This window comes from Lineus longissimus, chromosome 6 (assembly GCF_910592395.1).
Source record: "Lineus longissimus chromosome 6, tnLinLong1.2, whole genome shotgun sequence".
Taxonomy (NCBI): Eukaryota; Metazoa; Nemertea; class Pilidiophora; order Heteronemertea; family Lineidae; genus Lineus; species Lineus longissimus.
In genome coordinates this window covers 3426405-3435574 of record NC_088313.1, presented here as the reverse complement: position 1 = coordinate 3435574, position 9170 = coordinate 3426405, and the positions used below count along the sequence as shown (strand labels likewise).

Genomic DNA, 9170 nt, shown 5'->3' with positions numbered 1-9170 from the left:
ATTCCAGATTCCAGTGATGCCGGGAAGTGGATGCGAGTTCAGGCAGGCAATCACTTGCGAGGATTAATGATTAAGCTGTTTAGTCACCACGCCTTAGGGGTGGCAACATTTGAGGTGAAATAAGCTCGATTGACAAAAGGAAGGGTTGAGGTATTGAATGGCTGGAGCCAGAAACTCGCTGATATAAGAGTTTACGTGATGGAATTGATATAATATAACCTCTTGCTAAACGTTTTAGCACATCTGTTTGGAGGATACGTGTACGCCCGTCGTCGTCGTCCGTCAGCGAAGCATATGCCGTAGAAGCTGGGGCTAGATGGCTGAAACTTGGCATGATAGCTTTGGGCAATATGCCAGAGATATTTTTCGTTTATGCGATTTGACCTACGTTCTGGTCTCCTGACGGCCACATTGAAAATCACAAAAAGCAAACACCAAAATCCTTCTCAACATAGAGTACCATCATTCTGATTATTCTAGACGAGGACTGGTTTAGAGTGTTTTAATCATGGTTATATGCCGTTGCATTAATGGTCTCGCCATAACCATAACGTAGGACAATGAGTAATGACTAATTTAATGACGTGCAACTTAAAACAAAGAATGAACTGGGACCGCTGAATGAGTAATGGCCGATATCTGAGGTGATGAATTGTCTTAAGTGTGCATTTGTCCTAAGTGCGCACGATTGCCATTCTACTGAATAGTCATCATTTGCATTTGGGGGTTAAATTGTACATTTGAAAGATGATGGTACTCGGTGGAACAGGAAACATGTCATGAAAAGGCGCTACATTCGGCGCCGCATCGTTACTGTTTGATTAAAAAAGGAAGTGACTACTTGGCAAGCCCGGCTTACCAAACAGCGACTTTTTCTTGTCCTGAATGGAGAGCCGAACTCATTAATATTAAAGTAACGTCTCTAGCTCGCCAAACAGGGTAGATTTTTTACCTGTTTGGCAAGCCCGGCTGGCCTGTTCGGCGAGCGGCTTGCCAAATAGACCCGGCCTTAAAAAATGTAACTGTAAAAAGGCTACTCGCTTTGGAGTGAAAACATGTATTCGAAGAAGTTATATACATGTACATCCTCTAATGCATATGAAGCAGTTACCATGTACATGTATAATTGGCCTATTTTACATTTGAAAGGTGCACATACACGTACGCTCTCAAGAGTTGCATGCATACTCTTTCATCTTCTAAGATTCATGCCCTCACATCGTGTCACAGTTAAGTTGCCGTGGCCAGTTCTTTCCCTGTTGCTCGAGTACTGGTTGGCAGCCGGCCCTGGTCAACTCACACAGCGATTTGATCGGTCGCCTGGTGTCATCTCCGCGACAGTTCGGAAAGTACAAACGACATAAAAACTCCGCCGCTTCTGGGGCGCAATCGGCTTCAATCAAGCTTTGAAATCTACGCAATTTTCTCTCCCTTGCACTGAAGCCTTGTCCATAGTGCTCGACAGTTGTATGGGTGTGGCTTAGACTTGTAAGGCAATGTCGGTTTCGGATCCTGCGGCAGGAACCTTCAGGACCGGCACCAGCGTCAGGCCCTGTTGTCACTATCGGATACCTCTCACAATTCATCGTAGAAGGCTCTTGGAATCTAGGTTCACGGTTGTCCTCGCTAAACAGAGCAGGACAGCTTCTTTTTGCATGTTGGCAAAACCTTCGAGATGGAGGTTCCGATATTACGCCTCCATCGCAGTGTGGAAAATATAAGGAACACACAAATGCCCTCAGGGTCGGGCACATGCTCAGTAGCCTCCTCGAGAAAGCGTTTATGATGTCCGTCCTCGCATCGTCTTGGTTTGAGTGATTCAGAGAATTCGGAAATCCTGTGTAGCTGTACGGTAAACTACTGCAAGTTTCAGATGTAATTTGTTCGCACGTTGCGGCCACCGATGGCGTAGCAGTTGATATCTCATTTGGTGCAGCGGTTGGTTGAACAGTTGTTGCTTGATCGGCTGGGAATTTTTCGCAGGCCAAACTGGAAGGCCATTCGAATCCAAACCTGTTCATCAAACTATCACAACCGGCCTTTGCAGACAGGCACAACTGTCGACTCGGAGGTAAAAGCGCTTCTCCGTCAATACACTTTGGTACGTAAATCGAACATAGAAACTTCCTCAAGTCAGGTGAACAACCAACTTGTACAAGTGGAGAAAATTGATGCACCTCGAGTCCAGCGTCGTCCTGCTTGATATGGTTCAGGAGATTTGGAAACCTTGTGTAATTGTACCCAATGTCATCGCATAGCGGTACCTCGATCCTTTCACATGTTGTGTACGTTGGTGCAGCGGTTGGTTGAACAGAATGGGTTGTTTCTTGGTCTTCTGGGAATTTTTCGCATGCCAAACTGGAAGGCCACTCGAATCCAAACCTGTTCATTAAAGGTTCACAACCGGTCTTTACAGACAGGCACAACTGTCGACTCGGAGGTAAAAGCGCTTCTCCGTCAATACACTTTGGTACATAAAGCGAGCATAGAAACTTCCTCAGATTAGGTGAACAGCCAACTTTGACAAGTGGAAAAAATTGATGCACTTCGAGTCCAGCGTCGTCCTGCTTGGCATGGTTCAGGAAATTTGGAAACCTTGTGTAATTGTACCCAATGTCATCACATAGAGGTACCTCGATCTTTTCACATGTTGTGTACGTCTCAGTTGGTCCTGCGGTTGGTTGAACAGAATGGGTTGTTGCTTGGTCGTCTGGAAATGTGTCGCAGGCCAAACTGGAAGGCCACTCGTATCCAAACCTGTTAAGTATTCTTTCACAGCCGGCCTTTGCAGACAGGCACAACTGTCGACTCGGAGGTAAGAGCGCTTCTCCGTCAATACACTTTGGTACATAAAGCGAGCATAGGAACTTCCTCAGATCAGGTGAACAGCCATATTGTACAAGTGGAGAAAATGTATGCACTGCAATACTAGCGTCGTCCTGCTTGGCATGGTTCAGGAGATTTGGAAACCTTGTGTAATTGTACCCAATGTCATCGCATAGAGGTACCTCGATCCTTTCACATGTTGTGTACGTTGGTTCAGCGGTTGGTTGAATAGTTGTAACTTGATCGTCCGGGAATTTGTCGCAGGCAAGACTGGAAGGCCACTCAAATCCAAACCTGTTCATTAAATGTTCACAACCGGTCTTTGCAGACAGGCACAACTGTCGACTCGGAGGTAAAAGCGCTTCTCCATCAATACACTTAGGTACATAAAGCGAGCATAGGAACTTCCTCAGATCAGGTGAACAGCCAACTTTGACAAGTGGAAAAAATTGATGCACCTCGAGTCCAGCGTCGTCCTGCTTGATATGGTTCAGGAGATTTGGAAACCTTGTGTAATTGTACCCAATGTCATCACTGCATAGCGGTACCTCGATCTTTTCACATGTTGTGTACGTTGGTTCAGCGGTTGGTTGAACAGAATGGGTTGTTTCTTGGTCTTCTGGGAATTTTTCGCATGCCAAACTGGAAGGCCACTCGAATCCAAACCTGTTCATTAAAGGTTCACAACCGGTCTTTACAGACAGGCACAACTGTCGACTCGGAGGTAAGAGCGCTTCTCCGTCAATACACTTTGGTACATAAATCGAACATAGAAACTTCCTTAAGTCAGGTGAACAACCAACTTGTACAAGTGGAGAAAATTGATGCACCTGGAGTCCAGCGTCGTCCTGCTTGATATGGTTCAGGAGATTTGGAAACCTTGTGTAATTGTACCCAATGTCATCACATAGCGGTACCTCGATCTTTTCACAAGTTGAGTACGTCTCAGTTGGTCCTGCGGTTGACTGAACAGTTGTTGCTTGGTCGTCCGGGAATTGCGATGGTACAGTCGTTGTTGTGAGAAGTTTATTACGGTAGTGAAAGTTGGTGCAGTTCATTCTCTCAGGCCATGAGAAACCGTATTGTAGCATCAGTGGTTCACAGCCCTCCCGCGTCAGCTCGCACATCCGCCTGTCTGGTGGAATAACCAGGCCGTCCCTGCATTCAGGGACATAAAGGCTACACAGGAATTCACGAGTGTACGGAGAACAGTTAATCTCGACGAGCGGCCAGAACGCGTGGAGTTCTAAGCCAGCTTCCCACTGACTGTCATTATGGAACATATTTGGAACTTTCGTAGAGTTGTAGGGAAAAGAATCGGTTGAACATAGTCTTACGGTTATCCTTTCGCATTGATTATCTCCGAACACAACACTTCCGAGCGAAACTGCTAACAGCAGAATGATCGCCATGTTGGCTGGTCTTCTCGCCACGTTATGGAGCAGTACGTAAGCCTATTGTTAACTATACACCAGTTACTAGTCAATGGGGCCGGTGATTTGTACTTAATGTCTGCTTAATATCTAGAACACAACCTCTAACGTAATTGTTGATGTACTTCTGATTATTTCACTCATAATCATAGCTAATCAGATAACAATGACCTATATTGTAAACCTGCTGCATTAATCGTAACTATTCTATGAACTAGATATCATATTTCTGTAAGATAGCATGTTCATACAAAGTCGATTTAATTCAATTAAAATCGAGCTTTGTCATTGGCAAAATATGATTTGTTGGGTTTGTTTCATTATGATGTTCCCATCCTTCTGATAATAATGGAGAAATGATGTAGCACGATGTCACGTCGTTAAGAAAATACATATCCAGGACGACGATCACCAGGACTCCGTGCGGAGTGTGGGCCGGGTAGGGGTGTTCGTGAGCGTGAGGGCACGCATCTGTAATCAAGGGGAAGAGCCAAAAATCCTTTTAAACCTGACATCTTAATCCGTTTTACTTACATGTGGTCCAACCCCCTTCTACATACACTCCAACTAACTTGGAGTAACCTAGACGCATAATAGAGACTTTTAACTATCTTTGAACAACATTACCTACTGTTTCTGACACCAGTTTCAATAAAAACACCCGCTTTGACCTTTTCCTGACTACTTCAGTCATTAAACATGGTAATTTCTGCTTCAATCAACCCCGATACTTTGAAATAATTGGTGTGTAACTGGCCTGATTTTAGCTTTTCGATATTTGGTGCAATGATATTTTGGACTTAACTCGCTTATCTAGACATTTGCTTTGTCTCGATAGTTTCCTCTCGTGTCGAAATGTCAACGATCGGATTGGACTCAACTTTACCTTGGTGAGTTGATGTACAGAGACCCGCCAGTATCAGTAAATAGATAAGGGAAACTGGTCAGAGAAATCATGTTTAGATGTAGGTATGGCAATATTTGCAACGATATTTTGCTTTTGAGCAGCCTTCGAATTCAGGATCAAGAGGCTTCCCCTGTCTGGTAATGCTACTGGAAGCAGCAGCGATAGGATAAAGCACATACATGTACATGTATATGGTCATCTGGAAATCGAATAGTGCTGTCCATCAATACGAATAACTGCTCAGAGAAATCATGCTGTGTTATATGTATATTGCAGACCTAAATTCGTGACTATGGCGATATTCTGCTCTGTGATTCTGATCAGTCTCCGACTGATTGTGTTACTGATGAGAAAAACGTGATTCAGGTGTGAGCAGATTGGCTGGTTATCGCACTTGGCAGGTGCAAATATGTGAACTCATTAGGGTCGTATGTATGTTTGCGTCAGATAGGCGTTATGTCTTTATATGAGGCTGACACTCGCCCTTGACCACGTTGACTTTGACAGCAGAGATCGGATCGCAGTGGTTGTAATAGCATTTCTAACGAACATTCCTTTTTGGTTGCTATTCACCATCGGGATTCTTCAGTGCCGCATCGTCGTGCTATTTTAAACTGAGACTAGGTTGATCGTGGCTGGATCGAGTACTGTTAAACCTCTGTGAAGTGCATGACCTTTCGATGATAATTTTTTTTGGGTCAGAATTGGTAAGCTTCTGATAGACATCAAAACAGGGGCATTCCATACGCATACTACTGTTAAATCAATTTCAGTGATCAAATCTAATTTCTATGATCAAATCTTGCAAATACCTCTGCATACACAAAAGTCGTTCGTATTCCCATAATAATTGCTATTCCATCCCATTTCTAGATATCTGAAATTAGTTTTACATCTACATGTTCTAATTAATCAGTTGTCACGAATATATACTTCCACGCTACACAACAAAATGAGTTCCTTCTTTCTTCACAGGGAAAGGCAATAATGTATACATTCGCAGAAACGCCACGTTTCTTTCACGCCAGTGTCACCGAGCTGACAGGTGACTGATGGGTAGCATTTCAAAACAGACGTGGGATAATTAAAAGAAAACCCTCGGGGACGTCCCTGTAGAGGTGTTTGTGCCAGAGTTGTAACTGGTACAGGCGATGGATTAGGCTGCCTGGTGCAAAGACGTTACAGTAAGCTTCAACATGGCTTCGCAATCGAGCTGATTGTTTGTTAAGTCTTATAGTTTCCTTGGGATTGGTCGAAGGGTCATTTGCTTATGGACCGAGATGTCAGGTTCATTCTGGTAATCAACTTCCTACAGCCATTATACGATGGACAGTCGCACCTAGAATCTTGATCAGGGAAATGCCACCTTTGCTATTATATATGAAATAGAAAGTTGTCTTGCCATATTACAAATTTGTGGAAGTTGGTTAAGTACATTGTAAGTACATTGAGAAAGACTTGGTAGTCGGATGACGGAAGGTCCCGCAGCACCATGCTATAGACAGAGATGCTTCTGAAGGCAGGGGACTGTGGTTGTTAATGAGATGTTCGTGTCTGGATCAACTGAAAGTTTTCGAGCGAAGTAATGTGTTCCAGCAATAAATGAATTCAATGATGAGTAACATTTTGAATTGAAAAACTATCAGCTGGTTTTAAAGTGCGGAATTATTACCATTTGAAAGCGACATTAAAGGATCAACACTAACGCCGTTTTAATGATAGAAACCGTTTCTTCCTTTCTCTGCCTCTCCATGACTCAGCCAAGCCGTGATGAGGCAGCCTTGCTAAGGACCTCGGGGACACTACGAGATCGCGCCGGGCGATAAATTCCTCCATGGTGTCAAGAGGACAGGTCGTGACTACAAGTGGTCCAGTCTTAAGCGCGGATATTACTTGGTGATTGGCTGATCATGGAGATAACATGGCCCTGTCACGATATGTCATGTTCAACAATCAGTTACTGGACGAAGGGAATTGTCATAGCCCCTGATCATGATCTGGCATAAATCTAAGATTCCTTCAAGGGATATGTGCGTGATGATCTGTTGTCCCTTGCAGGTTAAACATCACCGTCTACTGGATCCTTTTCACCGGTTCGGTTGTTAGTTCTGCTCAACATATCATGTCTACGGTCCTCTGTCCCTCTATGGATTTTTCCTGCATGCTACTATGTTACAAGATCGTATTCGATGAAGACTTTTCAACAACATTCACCTCAGAACTTCGTCAAACGAAATTATACTTTATGTATCTTATTGCAGTACATGCATGTCCAGAAAGTAAAATTGAAAAACGTATCTTGAAAATGTATTGTTTGAACTTTTTAAAGTTCAAACAGTAGACGTATCAAGTTTTGTCTTGTTTAGTGAGCCCGGCTCGATGAACAGGTTACGATTTCCCTGGTCTCTGTCCTGATAATCCACTTTTTTCTAAAACCGTCAAGGAAATTCTGAGAATGTACTTTGAGGACTAGTGTGAACGCTTTTTTTCTGAGGCACCCTGTTAAGTAGCTAGGACACTATCACCATGCATGTATCGAATTATCGAGTTGGTCATTTAAGAGAAGAAAAAAATTGACTCCATCACAATTATGTGTAGTTCACTGATCATGTTGTCATCAAATGGAGATGGTAATAATACAAGTCCATGATAATTACGCCTGGCATCGTATTCCATTGTATAGACGACCATGGCGACAAAGACAATTTACCTTCAATTGACCGTCTCGAAATAGTGCGGGTGCATCCTCGTACACGAAAATACTTGAGGTATATAATTTTGTTCGTTAATTGTTGGAAATCAGTCATGGTGCGTCCGTATGTTTTGTACGATATAATACGAAGCCGTGTTACGGGATGAAGATTGTCGGCGCCCAAACGCGGGCAGTGGGTAGAAACCCAAATTTAAGCCTGGTGCCCAGCTTCGACGGACGCGGCGTGTTCTACGTCAAAGCCAGGTGTTTTCCACCATTTTATTGCAACATGATTCTATTAGCATAATACTCCTAGGATTTCCGGAGGAGTTACATTGTGTAATGTAGCACGTGACGATTCGTAAACTCGTTGTTTCTCATCTCGATACCCCAAGATCTTTCGAAGAGTATGCTATTGTCAACTGACCTGATGCTTCTATTGCAAACATGTCATACGAGTTTTGAAACAAGAAAAAATATATACATGTAGAATGTTTTTTTGCTTTGTCATATCTTTCTCGGCCGCGTGCATTGTGACAGGTAGTTCGGCAGATGCAGTCGAAACTTCGACTGACTCCTTTTCCGAGACCTCGTTTGCCTCACAAGGAGCCATAACCGAGCCGTCGATACAAAAAAATGGGACGGCGGATACCTTGAACTGCGTCAAGGATGTTCGCAATAATGCTGTATGTAATATTAAGTTGTGGCAGCCAAACTACTGGTCTCAGGTCATTGAGAGCAAGATACAGCTTTACACGGAGAACTGGGGTAAGATGTTACGTATTTTCTTTCTGCCGCTCTGTATCTCCCTCGGATTCACGGGAAACATTTTGTCATTTTCTATCATGGTGTCAGCTAAAATGAAGAAATCATCATACAGCTCATTTCTTGCTACTTTAGCCGTGTATGATAATTTTGCCCTTATAGTCCGCCTTCTCGGTTACGTCAATTTCATGGCAATATTTTACAATGTTGATATTTTCGTTGCATTAACATCTGATATTTCATGTGTTCTTTGCGAGCTTCTAGTGACGCATGTACACATTATATGTGGTTGGCTCATCGTGCTCGTTGCGCTGGAAAGATTCGTCATCATTACTTTACCAATCACAGGGAGGAACATCTGTACGAAAAAGGCGGCGAGTCTTCAAATCTGTGTCATCCATATTTGTGCAATCTTCTCACAGTGTTACCATGTGTGGCAAACTGAGTATGTTAAAGGCATTGGATGTGCTATGGAGAAACATAATCAATCATCGCACTTTGTTGTGGCGGGAGTATTTGTTGTCACTCCTGTCGGTTTAACTTTACT

At 43.4% G+C, this 9170-nt stretch overlaps 1 protein-coding gene across 1 annotated transcript; it reads right to left on the bottom strand.

Annotated features, from left to right (window-relative positions):
- Positions 1-1045: 1045 nt before the first annotated feature.
- Positions 1046-4239, bottom strand: LOC135489750 (uncharacterized). Its single transcript, XM_064775246.1, has one exon. It carries the CDS (start codon positions 4236-4238, stop codon positions 1215-1217), a length of 3024 nt encoding a protein of 1007 aa, XP_064631316.1. The 5' UTR covers position 4239; the 3' UTR covers positions 1046-1214.
- Positions 4240-9170: the final 4931 nt, after the last annotated feature.